At 37.3% G+C, this 21,085-nt stretch overlaps 1 protein-coding gene across 2 annotated transcripts in view; it reads left to right on the top strand.

Moving 5' to 3' along the window:
* Positions 1–2,230: 2,230 nt before the first annotated feature.
* Positions 2,231–21,085, top strand: part of col1a2 (collagen, type I, alpha 2) — a 51,137-nt gene continuing 32,282 nt past the window's right edge. For both annotated transcript variants that reach the window (XM_073054211.1, XM_073054210.1), the window contains exons 1-15: positions 2,231–2,425; positions 5,921–5,934; positions 6,030–6,050; positions 8,272–8,316; positions 8,564–8,641; positions 10,453–10,500; positions 12,914–12,958; positions 13,118–13,171; positions 13,274–13,327; positions 15,594–15,647; positions 15,798–15,851; positions 15,955–16,008; positions 19,130–19,174; positions 20,192–20,245; positions 20,908–20,952. In XM_073054211.1, the coding sequence (XP_072910312.1) occupies positions 2,344–2,425; positions 5,921–5,934; positions 6,030–6,050; positions 8,272–8,316; positions 8,564–8,641; positions 10,453–10,500; positions 12,914–12,958; positions 13,118–13,171; positions 13,274–13,327; positions 15,594–15,647; positions 15,798–15,851; positions 15,955–16,008; positions 19,130–19,174; positions 20,192–20,245; positions 20,908–20,952 (747 nt within the window). In that variant the 5' untranslated portion in view covers positions 2,231–2,343. The remainder of the gene's footprint in view (positions 2,426–5,920; positions 5,935–6,029; positions 6,051–8,271; positions 8,317–8,563; positions 8,642–10,452; positions 10,501–12,913; positions 12,959–13,117; positions 13,172–13,273; positions 13,328–15,593; positions 15,648–15,797; positions 15,852–15,954; positions 16,009–19,129; positions 19,175–20,191; positions 20,246–20,907; positions 20,953–21,085) is intronic.

Below are 21,085 nucleotides of genomic sequence, written 5' to 3'. Positions count from 1 at the left end.
TTGTCCGGACATGATTTTTCTTGCCCGGTTTCTCTCTTGTTTAAGTAAAATAGATCTCTGGTCGTTGTTTCCATTAGGCTCAGGTCCCGTGTGAAGAATTCGCAGATAAAGCGGAGGATCTCCAGACCAAAGCCAGGCTGTAGACCTGCCTCAGAGAACCGCAAAGCTGCCGATGTTAAACACTGCGTTTTTAACTAGAAAACTCACTTCAGGGCGATTTTCAACTAAGACATGCAATACCAGAGACGAACAAAATATTACAAATACACCAATGTGTGATATTGATGTTGTATCTGATACCTCAATAGACAGAAAGGTCTGTAGCCTTCAGGTCCCGTTAAGGAGCCGTATTGACATCTCAGACACGGGTGCGGAAAACGCCGTAATCTATATAGATATATATATCAATATATATATATATATTGCAAATCCAGACAAGTCACAGCTTAGAATTACTGGTTCTCTCATAATAATATATACTTCAAACGAATTTGCATTGCTAGTAAAATCCCTACGCAGAGGACAGGCTGCATTCGATTTTAAAACATTTTGGACATTTCCCTTTGGAAGTTGCAGCGAAACCTCCACAACGCGGCACTCCCTCCCCCTCCCCCTCCCCCCCGCACACAAATATAATTGGGTTCATGTGGTGTAACTTGAATTTAGGTCTGTAGTCACAACTCGATAACTTTATTAAAAATGCTGAGAATTAAATGATAAACACAAGAGATTCGGCAGATGTCCATGAAGGATTTCCGATGAAGGGTCTCGGCCCGAAGCGTCGACTGTTTATTCCTCTCCATAGACCCCACCTGACCTGATAAATTGCTCCAGCACTTTGCTCGTGTTCCTAACAATTAAATGCACTTCCGCCAAGCCACGAGTACAGTTTGGATGTAGTCTGTCTGACGAGAGCGAAAGGGTTACCTTTTACGAATGCAGTTTAAAAGATAACACTTGCCACACCATCAAAACGAGGGCAACACCAAGAGCCGCTGGTTTTTCAATTATAAGTACACCCGGACAATTTTAGCAGCAACATTATTTTTAAAGAGAAATATGTGAGCTGTTCAGGAGACTATGTGCGTTAACCACACTGAAAGAATTTAGTTGTTTTCCGAGAAAATCGACAGAACTTTGGATTAATTAATGTTGTCGACATTTTGATAGAAGGACGAAATGTTTCTCATCTCATCGAGACTGATGAAAGGATTTTGTTGGTTATAGTCCTGTGTAGTATTGCAATCAGGATGTATCAAAACGATAATGGTGTAAATTAAAAAGGAGATTCAAAATTAACCGCGTGTGTATATTTCTTGTGATTTTATGTAGGTTTTGCCTCCTTTTGTTTTAAGATACACTTAATATCTAATCCGCTCCAGGCTGCAGATCATTTGTTGCCGATTTGGTGACAGCGAGAGAGAACGAGAATGTCCTTTTACAATGCACCCATATAAATCTTTGTCAACTGTTCTGTACAGAATCCGTTCCTGTATCGTGCTGGTTTGTAATTTTAGCTGTGGGCACCTGCCATTCAAGATCTATAGATATGCAATTAATACAATGTAAGAATTAAAAAGTTAAAGTTGTTAAGACTATAAAACTGAATGCCACACAGATTGAGATCAAGGAGCCGCTGGAACTCTTGGGATAAGGGCGTGAGTCTATGTTTGGCATCGTCTGAAGCCGTTGTTCTTTCTCCCCACTAATAAGTCGAAGCTTCGACCAAATCCGCTGGAATTTGGAGACTGGCAAGCCGCTCCCACAAACACCCGCTCTTTCCGATGCAGGTTGTTGTCGAGACGCCGATGAACATAACTAACATGCACACAGAGCGAACAATGGGACTCTCAGTTCCTCGGGTTCACACGAGAAGATGCCCCTGATTTCTAGTCTTGCTCGGATACTGCAAGTCCCGGCACTTTGTTGACATGGTCTCCCTCTTTAGAAAGTGGGACAAGTATTAAATACCCCACCACAGCCCCCTAGCGAAGTGAAGCCCGAAATGGCAATACTGAGGACTGGATTCAATTAAGTGTTTCTGGAATCGTCAATCCAATGATGCTGTGCCAGTAATCTTCTGGCAGGCAGTGCGCATTGGAACATTCTCCTCCAGTGGATTTGTTGGGGTTGAAAGTGCTGGGCCATTGGGTTTCTATTGGTTAGGGGGATGTCCTGACACGCAGACAGAGATCCTCCTGTACTATAAGAAGGGTGCATCACGCTTGAGATTCGACAGGAGGGGTCTGTAAAGTCTGGAGTTATCATCGCCTCTGTTTTATGCTTGCTGGGTAAAAGTCTGGGCTATTTTTCACAAGGAGTCTGCATGTCTATCATTTAGACATGCTCAGCTTTGTGGATACACGGATTTTGTTGCTGCTTGCAGTAACGACGTTCGTAACAAGAGGCCAAACTGGCGGCGAACGTAAGTGCCCCTTTTAAATCTGACAATGTAATGTATGTATTTGTTTGGAGGCTTCAGCCCAGTAAGATAAAGCATGCCAGATTCTTTCGGAAACCCTAAGTTCAAACTAATCAAAGCGTATAGCCTTGAAACAAGAATAATAAAAAGTTTTAAATCCCGTTATAAATCCTGTAATTTGCAACGAACAATCTCTCTTGGACAAGTAACCAATACAATTGCAATGTATTCGTCAAACGCATCCGCACCTTGCTTACTTCGGACATACTTTTTTTTTCTTTTTAAAAGTTCGGAACTATATGTGTAAAATGTAGTTCGTAACGAAGTACTCAGAAGCGGGTGAGATAGATTTTGGAAATCCATTGAATGAGCTCTGCGGGGGGTACTTTTGCTGCTGCATTGAGCCCAAGTGATAGAAAATTATGAAGTTAACTTCAGACAGAAAAATAAGTCGGGCTTTGAAAAGGATCTGTTCTGGGCTGGGTGGAAGGGAGAAATTAAATGACAACAGATGTAAGAAATGTTTTTTCCATCACAACGTTGAGTTGGGCAGAGGGAGCGAGTAGTTTGCGGACAGCGCCACCTCGATGTAATGTGTTCACTGTGTTGCTTCCCCGTCGCGGTCGAATTTCAGAGGTTTCAGCAGTGCAAAGGGGCCAAGCAGTGTTTCGCGCGGGTGGGTTTTCATTTCTTTGATTCCGCCCATATGATGTGGCTACATTGCCCCTTGGAATTATTGCAGAGCGACCTGCGATGTGTCCGGTCACGACTTTTGAATAGTTAGTTTCGAGCAGTACTTTTGTAAATCTTAAGAAGGCGTGGCCTCTGCGTGGAGGAATTCTGGGCGATTGGTAGAGAGAATGAGGGAACATCTGGAGAATCTCAGTACAGATCCACTTCAATATTTCCCTAAACTGTTTAGATACAAAACGTGTGGTGACTTTTTCTTCGATTGAATATAGTCGGCAGATAATGCCTTAATATACAAAGTATAGTACAATGGAACTAATTTTGACTGTCTACGTATACTTGTACCTTTGTACCCAACCTTGGCACGATGCAAAGATCTAAAATTCAACACTTTGGAGCCTCCTGCTGGTGGTTTGAAGTAGTTGCCTCGTTGGCCCTTGTTGAAGATGAATTTTGTAAAAGTGGTGGGAAAAAGGAATCTTCACGATTGTGAATTGGACAAATTAGCTAAGCAGATATAACATTACAATTTTTGACGTTTTCATAGGAATCATATTTTTTCTATTTTAACCAGATTGGGATACTACCCCATTTTTTAATATATTTTGTGCCACATTTTTACAATCCAAGAAATTTATTTCTATTTATTTCTAAAATTAATCTAATTGTTGTCCAATCTTTAATATTATTACTAGTCATAACCTTCTGGTGTGCAATGTGTCCATGCTGTTTAGTGCATCTTGAAGTGCCATTTACTTATATCAGTGCAAAGCCGATCCACATATTCAAAACCAGATTAGCAGAGCAAGCTCAGCTCATGTTCCTGTATGAGTAAATCTTTCATGAGACATCTATTTCAATGAACTTGGCACAGAAACTCTTTAAACCATTATTTGGCATAGTTGCGAGTATGTGGTTGAACAGTTAAAATCATTCCGACCACTAACCAAGTAGGTATATCCTGTTAAGCAGCTAATATTTGTGTACTGTTAAGCCTTTTTAGAATTAACTTGGTATTATTCCATTGAAATTGTTTGTGTGTGTATATATGTACATGTGGTTTGTGGCCTTTTGCCATTGTCGTCCTGTTGCAGGGCAGACCTAGGAATGGAGCAGGGTGAATCAAAGTGCAGGAAATTAAAGGCAAGGAGGTGTGGAAGCCTCAGCTTGGTTGACTGTGTTTGCCTGTCAGCAAACCTCCTGGCAACAGCATTGTTGAGTCAGCAAGGTCACTGCCAGAATCAGGGGGCAGAACTGCCACCCAGGTGGCAACTTGACCCAGCAGCTCAAGTTTTGGTTCATGTTCCAAACAATACATTGTTCGTCCTTCTCCCATTTATTAGATAATTAATGTCAACATTTAAGCTGACTCTAAGCTAAATGTACTTAATTGTTAAAATAATTTGCTACTCAAATTTAATTGTTTGCATTTAGTTTAACTACTACTAAATATGAACAAATCTAATTCAATAAAAATGTGGAAGATTTGGTGCCCATTTAAATGCTCTTTATAGTCTTACAATAACCATACAAGAATTAAAGTCCATTGGCTAATGTAAGTTGTTTCCTGTAATTGCAACTTTTGAAATGAATTCTGAAGAAAATGGTTGGACTTGCTTTTCAAAAAATGAACTTAAGAAAGAGGATGGTCAGTAAAAATTAAATTTATATTGTATTTAAAAATTAACTTTATTTGGACTCATATAGTTTCAAATCAAGATATATATACACCATCTGTTAACTTGTATCAAATAATACAATCAAAAATAAATAAATATTTAATTGATTTCCCGGAACATTCAGATAATTAGGTTGAAAATGTATTTGCTCTTTCATTAATTTGATAGAAATGATGACATCAGCTTCAGTTAAAAATGAATTTATCTTATATATGATATTGTTTATCCAAATTCATGGTTGATCCAAATCTTAGTTATAATAGAATCTAAAAGAATATCTGTTTTACCATAGTCTGCTTTAGAGGTACTTTAGGTCCCTGCATTCAACTTTAATGAAATGAGTTCATAATAGTCAAAAGAACTAGCAAAGTTCATTTCCTTTCAACTATATTGTCTTTGTTATTCTCTTGGCCCCATTGTCAGTAAGAACACTATGGTAATTAAATTTAAATACTTCCAATTTGGATGCAGATAACACAATCGTCAAGTCTTATCGACAAACTGCATTGTTATCGAAAGCACAATTAATTATGAGAAGGATCTATGTGTGGAATTCAGTCATATCGAATAAAGTCTGTCTTCACCTGTAACAAACTTGATCTCTGAGAACTCAATGTAGGTGCCAGAAAGGAGGAAATATTTTATTCTTCTCTAAATTCACCAAAAATATATTTTTTAATAATATACAGTACTTGGGATTCCAAAAGTTGCTTCCTACAATTGTTCCATTGTCAAGCAGTTAGTTTAGCCTTTGTCCAAATTACAGTTCAATTATTCATTATCAAATTTTGGCTAAATTCAGACATTTCCTCACCAATATAACAGTAAGAATGATTTTTTTGTTTATTTACTGAGCTTGAAAGTTTAGCTACATTTTTATATATTTGAAAAGGATCACAACAGATTTCTCAAAATTTTAAATCAAGTAAATCAAGGATGTATTTTCCATATAATCACATAGCAACATCCACTATGTAAATTCTACTGATTAAATCAAAAGGGTTCACAACAGGTCATGAGTATTTTTTTATAAATCTGGTATGTTGTGTGTACACAATGTATTATTAAGTATGCAGATTTTTATGGAGCAAATTCCTAATTAATGTTTCTTGTTGTTCTTTTTCTTCAGTCAATGGAAGTGATGTAAGTGGTGAAATGATTACATTTTAATTCTCAGAAATTCAATTATGTTTTGACAAGGTAAGGTAATTAAATTTATTTATTCTTTCTTATTGCAGTATTACCCAGATGACGTAATGGTATGTATAATGATATAATCATATTATTAATATTGTGTGCTCTATATATCATACCAAATGCAAACATGAATATTCTCACCTTGTTTATATCATTCACTATATATGGTCCAATCAAGCTAACTCCATACCTTCCCCCACTTAAACATAATTCCACACATCAGTTCCAATTTGTTTTCATAAGATTATGGTTACTGTCAAGTCAATTTCTTGGAAGTTCAAAGGAGTATCTCCATTATTTGTGATCAGATGCACTGTGTACTTTTGTCTGCTAAGGACTACTATGCTCCTTTAGAGACCTTTAAGTGTTTTATTTTAAAACTCATCCTTTTAATGGAAAGCATATGTTGATCCATGAGAAATGATTGATGCTTGTCTTGTCACAATAGTTAATCGTATCAATTTCATGCATGAGTTCATTGAAGTCAGATAAATAATAAGCCACAGATTCTTATGCTCTGCCATCTATATAGTGTGTTTTGCCAGTTTGTTATAAACAAAAAAGAAGAAAAAAGTAAGTTAAAAAGACTAAATAACAAGAATAGGCTGTTTTCCCCTTAGAATATGCCCAGTACACTATTTGAGGGTTTGCTCATAGTGTCAAAAGCACTGCAATTCCCTCCAGTAATTACAGCAATGTAAAACATGAATCTCCATGTTTTCCGTTGTCTGTTTTTGCTTCTGCCTCCTTCATATGACTCTCCTCTCTCACGTATCTTCTCTGGCCTGGATTGCAAGACTGTCTGCATTACAGCCTTGTGGATGGTGTCTTCCAGAGACAGGAGACCCATTGGATGAGATCACTTTGTTTTCCTATTTCTGCAAAACAAAAGTCCTCATACAGGGATAGGCCTCTGCCTTTTCTGACATACACTGAATCTTACCTTAAGGATTTATGTTCTGGTACAAGAACAGACTCTGGTATTGAGCCTCCTCAGTCAAGCATTTGCTGGGCAATTAAGAAGTGCTGGTGTAATGAATTACAGTATATTATCACACTTACCCAGTTTGTTCTATTACTTATCCTAATATTTGGGAAGTTTTATTTTTTGCTGCTAATCACATTATTTCCACACAATGTAAGTTAGAGACAACGAACAATACGGGACATCAGAAACAATTTGTTAGTCTATTTATGCTCCTTTAGATCTCTTTATTTTAAACACATTATTTCTATTTTATGTGAAACAAACAACATTGCAAAAAATGCCTGTGAATGCCTTTCAACATGTCTGTATGCACCTGTTTCAATGTAAAATAATTATCTACTTTTGACTTCACGGTTAGTTTACATTAATATTCTTGCTCTGAGCTTCTCTGAGGATAGCCTTTGTAAAATTCTTCAGCTTCTCATGCTCGTTAAGACTCTGTAATAACACTGCTATCTCAGATCCAGTGAATGGCCCAAACCTCAATCAACTGACTTGATAGTATGATTTACAATGACATTTCAGTGCATTTCAAGGGAGTATTGAACTGTCAGAAGAGTTTAAGTTTGAATTATCATAAACTGAGATCCATCTACCCTCATATAAATGTAAAAGATCCAATTTTATTATTCAGATATGTTCAGAGAAGTTTCTCAATTGTCCTACTCGCGACGAGCAGCACTAAAACTAAGGTGGAGAATCTTTTTATCATAGTTGTTTACAAAACGGGACAAAATAACTGCTTGTTTCCTGATTTGGAAACCATTTATATAGTGCCTTTCATGTTCTTTTCAGGCTGTACAAATGTACTTCAGAAGTTGAAATGCTTGACTTATATATATTGACTGATAGATAGGTTTTGGTCAGGTAAGAACAAGATTAGCTTTCCCATGATTCTTGGAAAAAGTGGTATGACATCTTATAAACCTGCCTAAGAAGCTGGATGGGCCTTGACTTAACATCTTGCCTGAATTTCTGGCAGTTCCAGTTGAGACTGGTGTGTTGAAACCAGAACTTGCTGACTCAGAGATGAGAGAGCTACTTACTGAGCCTTCCAAAGTCCACATGTGACTGTAAAGAGTTCTAGGATATCTTGCAGATTTGAAAAAAATGTTATATAAGTGCTGGTTTTACATTCTACCTTTCTCATTCAGAATGTTGATTTAGTAAACATATGAACAGCAGAACCGTAATACATCAAAGTGGTAATTATGTGAATGAATAACATTCCAGAACAGTATGAATTATGCTGCAATTTTATCTGCTTAACCTGATCCAAACGTTTTCTTCTTTAGGGACCGCAAGGACCCCCTGGCAACCAAGGCCCATCTGGAGACAGGGTATGTTTACATTCTGATTAGTTTTATTTTCTTCATTTTTTTTGTAATTAAACTTAATTGAACTTGGTTTTGAGTAAACCTTTCTGCTCTAGAACATTATTTGACACTTCTTCATTTAGTTAACATTTGGCATCCATTCAACACCATGTTGTGTACCACGTTAATGAAATTATTTATCCTCAACATTCATGTTGTATTTATTGGGCCTCCCAGTGAATAATCACAGTCTACATTTTGTCTATCATAGGGTCCACGAGGACCAGACGGTAATGATGGACTCCCAGGCAAGCCGGGCCTTCCTGGACCACCTGGACCGCCTGGCTTAGTAAGTTACTACTGATTAAATTCAATATGGTGATGATTTTTAATTACAATCGATTGTTGGGCAATTCAGTAAGCTGAAGTTATATATGGAATCAAGTAATGCCAAGCAATTTCTACTACCTTATTACTGAAAAGGGTCAACGAAGTGAGCTAAATACTTCACTTTTGTTTTCTCTGTACATTGTAATGATATAAATCAAGAGTTATCAAAAGAAATAAAGTGTGTTTATTATTGTCCAAGCCATATTCAGAGATCAATCCTTCCAAGTTATGGGGTAAATTATAGGGTAAGAAGTCTCCTAAACCATTTACAATATTGGGCATTTGTGCATTGTACTGTACTTTCAAAATCCCATTTCACTGAACTGAATGGAGACAAAGTTTGGAAGTGGAGTGCAATGTTTGGTGCTACTGTATTGAGCATTTAGAGCTAGTGACTGAGGACAAATTCCTCCCTTACTGGTGGAAAGTAGAACTATCCCAGCCAAGCCACACCTTGTCATTGCCTGAAATAGAGAAGGCATGGAATACAGGAGTTGAGACATTACATTGCAACTTCATGAAATACTGGTTAAGCTTCACCTGGAGTATTGCAAAATATACAAAATGCTGGAGGGACACAGCAAGTCAGGCAGCACCCATGGAAAGAGATGCTTCAGATCAAGACCCATCATCAGGACCTGATGAAAGGTCTCAGCGTGATACTTTCCTTTCGATAGATACCGCCTGACCCATTGAGTTCCTCCAGCATTACTCTGTATGCGTTACTCTGGATTTCCAGCATCTGCAGAATCTCTTGTGTTTATGACTTGAAACATTGTGTTGCATTCTGATAAGCCCAGTGCAGTTAGATGTGATTGCACTTGAAAGGGGTCAGAGGAGATTCACCAGGATCTTACCTGGTTGGAGGCCATTAGTTATCGGAGAGATTGGGTAGGTCTGCATCCCTGGAGTGAAGGAGACTGAGGGTGACCTGATAGAGTATATAAGATTATAAAAGACATTGATAGGGTAATTTATCGAATTTTTTTCCTACGTTAGGGTTATCAGAAACCTGAGGCCATAAGTTTAAGGTAAGAGTGTAGAGGTTTAAGGGATGTGAAGGGTATTCATTTAACACAGGGTGGTTGATATCTGGAACCCAATACTAGAGGAGGTGGTAGAATCAGATGCAATTGCTTCACTTAAAAAAAACATTCAGACAAGGTATAGAAGGATCAGGTCTAAAGCCGCCAAATAGGTTTACTATAAATGCGCAAAAAGGTCAGCATAGATGCAATGGCCTAAAGGGCCAGTTTCTGTGCTGAACAACTCTATATGTCCATGAAAGGAAATTACATACTGTATGTCTCCAGATATTCAGTGTAGAGATGGGAATTGATCACACTGATTCCATCCTATTGTATATTAGTTCTCCTTTACCAAGCAAGCAATTAATTTTTGCCTCCACCAATTTTAATCTAAGGATGAATGTTTAGTTAACTACATTTTTTTATTTTGTTTGATAGTTATTGATTATCTTGAAATTGACCCTCATGAAAACAAGAAGAGATTATTTCTCTCTTTAACTAATACCCTGCCCCCTATTCTATACCTTCAAGAATCTGGTTAGTGGGAATGTTAGTTTTGCTTTGTATGTAAGAATATTTTATATTTATATTTTAACTGTTAATTCTAAATGTATATGTGCATGTGTTTGAAGCATTCTGCAACAATGTAGCTACTATGTTCTTAAGATGGCACATATTCCTGAGACTTAAACTCATAATATTGAGGCTTTCAAGTAGTAACATATTTCTGTTTTCTTTTCAGAGCTTTGCTGCTCAATATAAGCGTGATGACCAAACCCCAGGAATAATGGTACGTACTTACAACCTCTTCTATAATCATTATAAAAAACTTTATGCCATCTTTGAAGATCCAATTCCCCCAGCAGAGAAGCACAATGATATAAAATGTGAGGCCCAGAAAAAAAAAACCTAAGTTCATTGTTATGATTATTCAAATCAAAGGTCCTGTAGGTGTGGTTACCCTGATAGATTGTGATTTTATAGATCAAGCTTTCACATAACTCGGTTTCTGCATGTGTTCACCTTAATGTCCTGAAATGAATATTGTTTTAAGGCTTTCTTGCTAAAAGTGAAATCATTCACAGCTTTTCAGCAGAAACAAAGCTCCCAGAGAATTAACTATCGCAAGAAATGTTTACAACACAACTTGAATCGGTGAACTGCCAGACTATACCAGAGCATGTGATTTTAAAGCTCTAAAGCTATTACCGTACCTTATTATTTTAGAAGTGATAAATAGCCCATGTGTTATACAGAAACATTATTGCTGCTGTATCAGATGTTCCACGTAGTCAAGTCACTTTAAAATACCGTCCTAAAAATGACTATATTGAGAACACATTCAGTATTCCCCAGCTATGTAGGTTCAAGGCTTATAGAAATGTCTTTCAATTTACATAAAATCCTTGTTTTGTCACTGTGTTATCCTTGGATGCATTTCTGCTGATTAGTTCTCCATATATTCTAACTCCCACTCAATGTAACAAATTCAGTGAAATAGATTACAGTCACCTCAAAGATTAACAGCCCATGTAAAGAAGAATTCTGAAACATGAACCAGACTGGATGCTGATTCAATGTGGTACTTGAGCAAGCAAATGTAAGTAGAATCCAAAGTGCATCCTTGTGCTAACTCTGTCCAAGTATTAATAATCTGCCCCGTTAGTCCATATCCTATCAGTCCCTTTCCAAATAAACGTTAAGCAATAATGTCCAATAAAAGTTGCCCAGTAGAATGCTTAATTTTCGTAGTATGGTTAGTTGGCTGGCTGGTGGCATAATGGCATCAGTGCCGGACTCCGGAGCGAAGGCTCCCGAGTTCGAATCCAAGTTGGGCCACCCCCTGAGCACGCTTTCCATCCGTGCTGGGTTAAGCGTTGAGCTAGCCACTCGGCCTCATAAAAAAACACAAGGGTTGAGTCCGGAACATTCATATCGTGACCTGGTTAATCCAAAAAGGAGACCAATCCTGACACTACGCACCAGACAAGAATGGCTGACTGTCTGGTGCGACACGCAAAAAAAAGTATGGTTAGTAGAATGCATAATTTAAATTAAATTTATAATTCAAACGCAACTAAAAATATGACTAATAATGAAAGTCTCATGTGTAACCTCTCTATTATCAGAAAATCTGATTCTATTTTCATTGAGACTCATTGGAACAACGGAAGAAATTTTGGTCACTCTAACTTCACAGCAAATTGTTTTGCTCTGTTTTAAGCCTCTTCAACATATATTTGTTATGGAAAACATAGCTTGGCAGGTAGCTTTCCCCTCAGAGGATTTGAGCTGCACTGCAGGACTTCCTCAAAGTATCTAACCTCACACTTCATGCAGTTCTCAGGAGTGTTGTGTTGTCAGAGATGCTGTGCGTCTGGTGGGACCCAGCTATCAGTTTCCTTTTCTCAGGGCAAAAGTTCTAGGTATTGTTTATCTTGAACAGAGAGCTCTATCAATGTTCTGGCCGATCTTTCCTTCAACCTACAATATCAAAAACCAATTAACTAGTCCAAAAGCAAATATTGCAAACACTGGAAAGCAAATTTTATTTAAAATCCTAAAATACTCAGCAGATCATACAGCAGCTCTCAAGAAAGAGACAGACTTAACATTTCAGGTCAGGATCTCTCATCAGAACTCAAGAACTTCTCAAACTCTGTTTCTTTCTCTGCCAGGCAAACTGAGCATTTCCAGAATGTTCTGTTTTATTACAGATTAACTAGTCATTTATTCTATTGCATTACTTGGGGAAGATAATTGGGTGCAATTCTTATCAATGTAAAAATCTCGCTGATCTCCAATTTCTGGCAAGGTTTGAACTTGTGAAACATGATAAAGTCCCTGAATTAAATAACACATTTATATTTATCTTTAATTGTGAGAAAATACAACATGCAAACATTGATTACATTGAATGAAATTTTACCAGTTAACGTTCTTTCATTAACTTTTATTTGTCAACTTATAATCATTAGTGAGTTACTGTTTGATGGCTGAGATTTTAAATAGGGGCCATCTGCTTTTAAGTGCTAAACCTACAGACAGATAAAAAGATAACACCATACTATCTATTATTTCAATAATCAGTCTAGCCTTCTCTGCAGAATTGTCCTTCTTTACAGAGTTTATTTAATTAAATATGCACTTTTAATCATGATTATGTATTGTGTACTAATATAGGCATATTGTATATTTTTCAGGGCCCAATGGGAATGAAAGGCCCACAGGGAGCCCCTGGAGCTCCTGTAAGTGTAACATACTGTTGGTATTTTAATCTTTATCAATTTATAGCTGAAACTATGCAACACCTTGTACTACCTCCTTTTGACTTTTTCATGTTTAAAGTTACTTTTGAATAGTTCATGCTAGAACAGTTATAATCAAAAACGTGCCTTCTCTTTCAGGGTTCCCCTGGCTCTCCAGGTCTTCCAGGCATTCCAGGTGAAGCCGGTTCTTCTGTAAGTGCACTTCAAAGCCAAATTTTTCTTTAGTCTAAATTAAGTAATGGATCCTTTACTTAGTATTAATTTTGATTGTCTTTCTGTCCTTTTATCCTCTAGGGTCCATCTGGCCCTCGTGGTCCTCAAGGTGTAGCTGGCAAGCCTGGTGAAGATGTAAGTATTCATCATGAATGCAGAAAATGTGAATCGTGATATCGTCCTTAAAGTGATCACTTCTCAACTGCAAACATTTAGCTGATATGATAAGGAGAAGGAACAGGAGAAGACAATGTAACCTGTTGACCCTTCATAGATAGCCATCTCAGTTTTGTATTAGGGATTCCGCTGAAAATTTTAATAGTCATGACTGATCTGGTCTTTGTATTGTTCCCACTTTCCTCTCTATTCCTCATAACGTTTGGTTCTCTTGTGACCAACAATTTGTCTGTCTCAGCCAGGAACTCAACATCCAGAGCTCCCTTGGGTGGAGAATTCTAAAGATTCACACCCCATTAGTGAAGTAGTTCCGCTTCATCTCGTTTAAGTGGTTGTCTCCTAATTCTGAAAACACAAACCCTTGATCTAGTTTCCTCCTTAAGGATCCTTAGCAACCACCCAGTTAAGTCCTCTCAGATCCCTTATTTTCCAATTATATCACCTCTCATTTGTGTAAATGCCAATGAGACACAACCTGCTCAACTTTCCTTTCTAAAGCACCTTTTTCATGTTTACCTTTATTTGCAAACTTGGAATGTCCTGCAGTCTTACCTTATCAGAAACATGTCAGAATCTCTGGTCCAAAACTGAGGTCACTACTGTGAAAGGAGAAAATATTTTTAAATACTGTGTATGTAGTCTTAGATTGATATTATGTGGAACTAAGTTAGAATTACCTAGTTTTTATTGCCTTGGTGTTGTAGCTTTTCACTTAAGAAAAATTTTCATGGATTTTAGGGGTCAAAATGACATTAAGATGGAGTAACAACATTGTCAACACAAAGATAATATAGCACCTATGAGATTAAAGTCCTTTTCGGCAAGCATCTGATTTTGTAATATGATAGAATATTGACACAAAAGCCACTGGAAGAACTCAGCGTGAAGGGTCTTATCTCAAAATGTCAACTATCAGTATCCCTTTACAGATGCTATCTGATCTGTTGAGTTCGTCTAGTGCTTTTTGTAAAGAACAGAAGGCCATTTATGTCCTCTTTCCTGATCTGCTGCTCAACAAGATCGTACCAGATTTTTCACTTCAGTGCTCCACAGTCCTATCCTTTCTGAAACAATTGTCTACATACTTTTGAAGTGCTAGTGTTTTTTTAAATTACGGTTAATTACGTTAAAATTCTTCATGGATTGCATATGCCAAGCCATGTGCATTCTTTATTTGACTCCAGTGCATTTAAAAAATAGTAATGTAAATATGCAACTGTGCACTAAAAAACAATAACACATTACCAGAATAGTATGCCCTTCTAAAATGCACACAATTAAGAATCTGTTTCAATTAGAATATCTTCCATTTATTGTCTAGTTGTATGGTATTAGATTCCTACTAGAGAACTTTCATTAGTAGAAGGTTAAATATCTAGCATCTCCCTTACAGTGCAAATCTTTCCAGCCCTGGGAGTCAAGTCAGGCCTTGGTGCAGGGGGTATCCCTCGAAGCAGAGTAGTCCATAAGCAGTGACTAGGCCACAGCTGATAGATCTGACACTTGAGACTTGGCCCCAGAGTACCTGAATGTGCTTTCAAAATTCTTTCCTGCTACTTTTAAACATTGGCTAATCAAAACTATTTATAACCAGGGAACCAGAGTATATTTAAATAAGTTTTTTTAAATTATTATTATTAAAACAAAAAAATGTATTTTGAATTTCTTTAAAGTAATATAAATTAATTAAAATATTGATAGTAAGTTCAATAAAAATAATCAAATTATTTGCACTTGCTATCCAGGTCAGTGACTTCAGTTAAATTAATGAAGTTGTGCCACACATGCTAGACATGGCTGGATTAAAGCTTGTAAATGGCTCCTCAGCTGGGCACAGCTAATTCCATCCTGGAATTGTTGTTGAGTGCAGAGTTGGATTAGAAGCTCATATGAACCGGTCTCTGACCTTCAGCCTCCTTCCTGAACTATGTGCTGCAAAGTCCAAACAAGGAAATTGGGAATGTATGAGAATCAAAGTTTCCCATTAAACTATTAGAGAAGCAGAGTGGACACAAGTCAGTCCTCTCAGTGAGGGGGCTAACGTTAGTTGTTCTCCATGTCTCTGCAAATAGGCATGGATGGCAGCAGAGGTGTCTGTGAAGCTGTTCTGAATCCATCTGCCAGGCAATAGTTCTAATGTTTCCTATTACAATATAACAGTTTATTGTAAAATGCTTCTTTCATTGGCATTGTTCTAATACCAAGATATCATCTTTCTTTGTAGGGTGGAAATGGCAAGCCTGGCAAACCAGGTGATCGTGGTAATATTGGATCTCAGGTAAGTCATGCTACTGCATGAAGTTTATCACTATTGGCTATGAAGACACGGGGCCATCAATCAAGTGCAATTGTTTACTTTTTTCTTTCCTTAATAGGAAGCCGTTACAACGTCTTTCCACATTGATAATTTTGTTGTATTCCCTTTCAGGGAGCTCGTGGCTTCCCAGGAACTCCTGGTCTTCCTGGCAGAAAGGGACACCGCGTAAGTTGAATATTATCTTTTTCATATTCTTTATTGCAGTAAATAATTAGCATCATTCTGAGTAACTGACATTCATTTTATAATATTTTTCATTGGCATACAGGGTTTCAATGGTTTGGATGGAGTTAAGGGAGAGGCAGGAGCTATGGGTTTAAAGGTAAGCCCTTAGCAATGATCACAGTTAAGTCAGTTGAAACTACCGTAGATTCTGGACTACAGAGCGCACCTGATTAAAAGCCGCTGGCTCTAATTTTAGAAATAAAATCAATTTTTTAATTGTAAAGGCCGCACCGGATTTTAGGCCGCACCGGATTTTCGGCCGCAGGTGTCCCACGTTGTAATATGAGATATTTACACAGAAAGATATTACACGTGAGGATTTTTTAACTTTTAATTAAATCCATATGGTAACAAAAACAAATACATATTGCAAATGCTTTTTTTCGAACCGTGCCCGTAATGCGGCTACTTTTAAATATACGTTGCGTATACTTCTTTACTGAACAACATTCCAATATCTCCTAACGACTGGTAAAAAATATATATACTGCAGCCTACCAGGAAAAATTATTGATCGCCTTTAACTTAAAAGCAGCGTTCGCTCAGATCCAAAGCCGCTCGCGTAATGTGCTCCCCCCCTCCTTTCCGTTTATCGCAAACGGCATTTTTCCCACAAGACACCGCGAAACCGGGTGTGACGTCATAGCATCCCGCGATGTAGTACAGAAAACAAATATAGTTAAAACTCTTCTAACTTTAACTAGAAAATGAATTACTAAGCGAAAATATTATAAACTAAATAACTGCCATAAGGCAGCACAATGCTTCGAGTGTTTTCCATGTTGATGAGGGTGAGTACAAATGACTGATTTACAATAATTTAATTGTGAAAGTGCGCTTGATTTATCGTACAATTTCATTGGACCTCTGTGAACTACTCATCAATTTTATTGGTCTACTGTTACGAGGCAAAATGTTTACGAGGCGGCATGAAAAAAATCATGTATTAGCCGCTCCGTATTAAAGGCCGCAAAGTTCAAAGCTGTTCAAAATGTGGGAAAAAAGTAGCGGCTTAAGATCCGGAATCTACGGTAATATTCTTTTCCCACTAGAAATATTAGTTTTTACCTCACTTCTTCCCTGAGCTTTCCATTACATTTCTGACATTTGTCTCTGGTCCATTTTCTTCAGTCATACATTAAATAATGAAAACTAATTATGGATAACATATATACTGCTAACAAATTTGGGCCTGTTTTGAAATTTTATGCACAATGGGTGTACAGGAGAAGCAGTTCATCAATAAAATTCATGGAAAAATCAAAATATAGCACCAAAAGTTCTGTTGCTTGCATACATGCCTTAATCATGAAGTGACTTATGAAATGTAAGTACAAACCAGATGTAAAATGTGACCATTTTATGAGTCATGATTCACTCTGTCAATGAAAACTCAATTAGGCTTCATAGTCATATGTGACCCAGTACTGAAATTAGAAGCAGATTTATAATTTTAGGTCCAATAATTGTTTCTATGACAGAATACAACCCATTTATACAAATTATCTGTTAGCTGCTTCATCATATCGTAAAGGAAAGGTAAGTTGCCTTGCGATTTTTGAAGTTGCACTGAATAGTTAAACGTAGACTTTCTCAAAACTGATGAACATGAGAAAACAGCAGATGCTGGAAATCCAAAGCAACACTAACAAAATGCTGGAGGAGCTCAGCAGGCCAGGCAGCATCGATGGTAAAGAGTAAACACTGGGCATTTTGGGCTGAGTCCTGATGGAGGCCTTCTGAGTTCCTCCAACATTTTGTGTGTGTTGCCTTGTCAAGATTAGCCTCAGCTTATCTTAAATAAATATTGAAGTTCATCATAAACCACTAAGACAGGGCTAGGACTTCCCAAACTTTTTTATTCAACAGACCAGTGCCATAAAGTAAGGGGTCCATGGATTCCAGGTTGGGAACTATTGCACTGAAACAACTTCTCAAGCAGACATGTCAGGTATTGGTTCTGAGTACAAATGAAGTGGTTTACATTTTTTAATTTAACCATTTCAGTTTTATAGATACAACTGTATCTCACAAGAAAAAAACTTGCATTTTCTATTGTAAACATAACTCACTTATGAAGGATAAATAATGTGGCTCCATTGAAAAGTCCAAAGACAACACAACTTTATCAAAGGTAGTGGCAGATCATATTTCCTAATATCAACCACACAAAAATCTCTACATCCACTTAAATCTCTTTGGTAAAAACAAATCTATTTCTCTTCCCCATCTTCCACCACATCAGCAGTTCCCTACTGTCCTTCCACTCCAAAAGATGGCTGTCAAGACCTTCTGTCAAGTTTCCAGTCTCTTTCTCTAATGACTATTCAGTATGAATGAATTGAGAAATTAACTTCTAATAATGATTAGAACATACGTAGTTATTTTGAAATAGTCTCCAACCTAAGTCTACAATATTTCTACAAAACTGTCTAGTGTCACCCATAATCCTACACCCAAACTCCAAAAATAATTATTATTTTATCTTGAATTGTTCATCACAGAAATGTTTGGCAAACATTAACTGAAAGTTATCGCAGAAAATTTAACAGCCTTTTATAACTGCATGCTTTTGACACTTAAATCATTTCCTTATAGACATTGCTGATTTCTATTACTTTATTATGCAGGGTGAACTCAAGAGTATTTGTTAGATATCATTAGACTCTGAGTTTGAGCTTTCATTTTGAGGTTTGTTTTTGTCTGCAATCCATAAGTTAATCACTTAAAACACTTGATAATATGAAAAAAAAACATAGCTACCACAAAATGCACCTTGAAATAGGCTGGCACATGTTTTCACATCTTCAGATTTTGAAATTTAGTGCAAAATTAGGAGAGCATTTTAATTCTGTAACTAACTTTTGTAAGGTTTTTTATTGTAATTCTGTCATTTGTTTGTGATGCTCCAGATTAAATAAGAATCAGTACAAAAGCTTAACCACATATGTCCAGTTTGTTGTGTTCACAAGAAATAATCCATGCAAATTTCAGCCAAGTCATTATTTTTCTTTTCTTTTAATTGTTCATCTCAAATTATCTGATGATTCTATTTCTATTGGTATTGAAAGTAGTACTTTGGTTGCTAAAACTCATTGGCACTCATTAAGCTGTGAGATCTTTGTTATAAGGTTAAGTGGAATTGTCACAGATTATATACTGTTATACATGCTATGGAAAGCAAATATTAGACTTCACATTGTTTTATTTTATCCCAGGGTGAAACAGGCAACCCAGGAGCAAATGGCAGCCCTGGACTCATGGTACGTATCATCTGTTCTAAATGAGGAATGGTTTTATTTTGCTTTGTATGTCATGACAGCTTAGTTTTACAAATTATAGATTATTAAAAAAAGTTTTAAAAAATTCGCTTGCAATATCTCAAATTGCAAGAAATCAAAAAAAAGGTAATATAAACATAGCAAACCTACAGCACAACACAGGCCCTTCAGCTCACAAAGTTGTGCCAAACATGTCCCCACCTTAGAAATTACTAGGCTTACCCATAGCCCTCTATTTCTCTAAGCTCCATGTACCTATCCAGGAGTCTCCTAAAAGACCCTATCGTATCCACCTCCACCACTGTTACCGGCAGCCCATTCCACGCATTTACCACTCTCTGCATAATAAACTTGCCCCTGACATCTCCTCTGTACTTACTTCCAAGCACCTTAAAACTGTGCCCTCTCGTGTTAGCCATTTCAGCCACACAATCAATGCCTCTCATCATCTTGTACACCTCTATCAGGTCACATCTCATCCTCCGTTGCTCCAAGGAGAAAAGCCCGAGTTCACTCAACCAATTCTCATAAGGCATGTTCCCCAATCTCTGTAAACATCCCTGTAAATCTCCTCTGTACCCTTTCTAAGTGTTTCCACATCCTTTCTGTGGTGAGGTGACCAGAACTGAGCACAGTACTGTATGTACTGTTATTTTACAATTTAGAATAATGAGAAATGATAAGCTGTTTACCTGTGTGTGCTTAACTGTCCAATCATGGCTTAAATGATGTGTTGGGTGTGTTGCCCATGACTGGTGTTAAGATCAGGAGCTGGATGTGAAGTGCTGCCAGTGCTGATTCCAGCAGCAGAGTGGATAATCAGACAACCTGGCAGTTGACATCCTACTACTCCCTGCCTTCCACATTTCGATGTATAAGCATCGAAAGCAAATTAAAAGTGAGCTGTTCAGAAACCAGTATGTTTCTTGCATTTGTGTTTACAGGGAAAAAAAAGCACTCTTAGCGAAAATAAGCTCATATTTTCTCTTTCGTATACAGGGTCTTCGTGGTTCAACAGGTGAAAGAGGTAGTCCTGGACTTCCTGGTGCAACTGTGAGTTTCCATTTTCTGACACTCTTTCCGTTTGGTCATTGGTAATCGGTTTATTTTTGTCACCTGAACCAAGATACAGTGAAATACTTTTGTTTGCATGCCATCCATTCCATAAGCACATCAAGGCAGTACAAAGGGAAAAAGAAAACATCAGAAACAATGGTGTTACAGACAATTTGCAAAGCAAGTAGACAAGTATCTTGTATTATTTTTTGTAAATAAAATGCAAAAGCCATGACAAGGTAAACAGAGATCAGGAGTTCATCTTTAGAATTTCCTGTATTATTACTCTTGGTGGAGAGCCTTATTTATTGGGTCTGGTGGACAGTCATCCGATCCAATTGGAAGATTTTCCAATTACTGTTTGAAAATCTTCCTTCCCAGTAATTGAGGCCCTGTACCAAATCTTCATCATATATTTGTACTAAATGAAAATGGGGCTTTAAATCCGATTGTTAATTTTACTTTAGAGGAGTCAGTAACGCACACAAGTGATTTGTTTCTGTAGTGTTGTGCTATGGTATTCCATTTTGTTACTTTTATGGAAGAATCTATGTCAGTGTTTTAATATAATTGATATCTCATAATGATCTCTCGTTTGATGTTGTACAACCTCGGGTTTTGGTACATTTATTAACGAAGGTTTTTGTGCTTTATTGAAGGGGAGTAGAGGAAGTGATGGAATGTCAGGACCTGTAGGCCCTCCTGTAAGTATGCATCTTGCATAGTCAGAGAGAGAGAGCATAAAAACCAGCCTTTCACCCTACTGAGCCCATGTGGACCATCAACTACCCAATTGCACAAATCCTACTTTAATTCTATGCATTTCTTATTCTCCCC

The sequence above is a fragment of the Hemitrygon akajei genome, chromosome 8 (genome assembly GCF_048418815.1).
Source record: "Hemitrygon akajei chromosome 8, sHemAka1.3, whole genome shotgun sequence".
Lineage (NCBI taxonomy): Eukaryota > Metazoa > Chordata > Chondrichthyes > Myliobatiformes > Dasyatidae > Hemitrygon > Hemitrygon akajei.
Note: the sequence above shows the minus strand (reverse complement) of the source record. Positions and strands in the feature narration are given on the sequence as shown.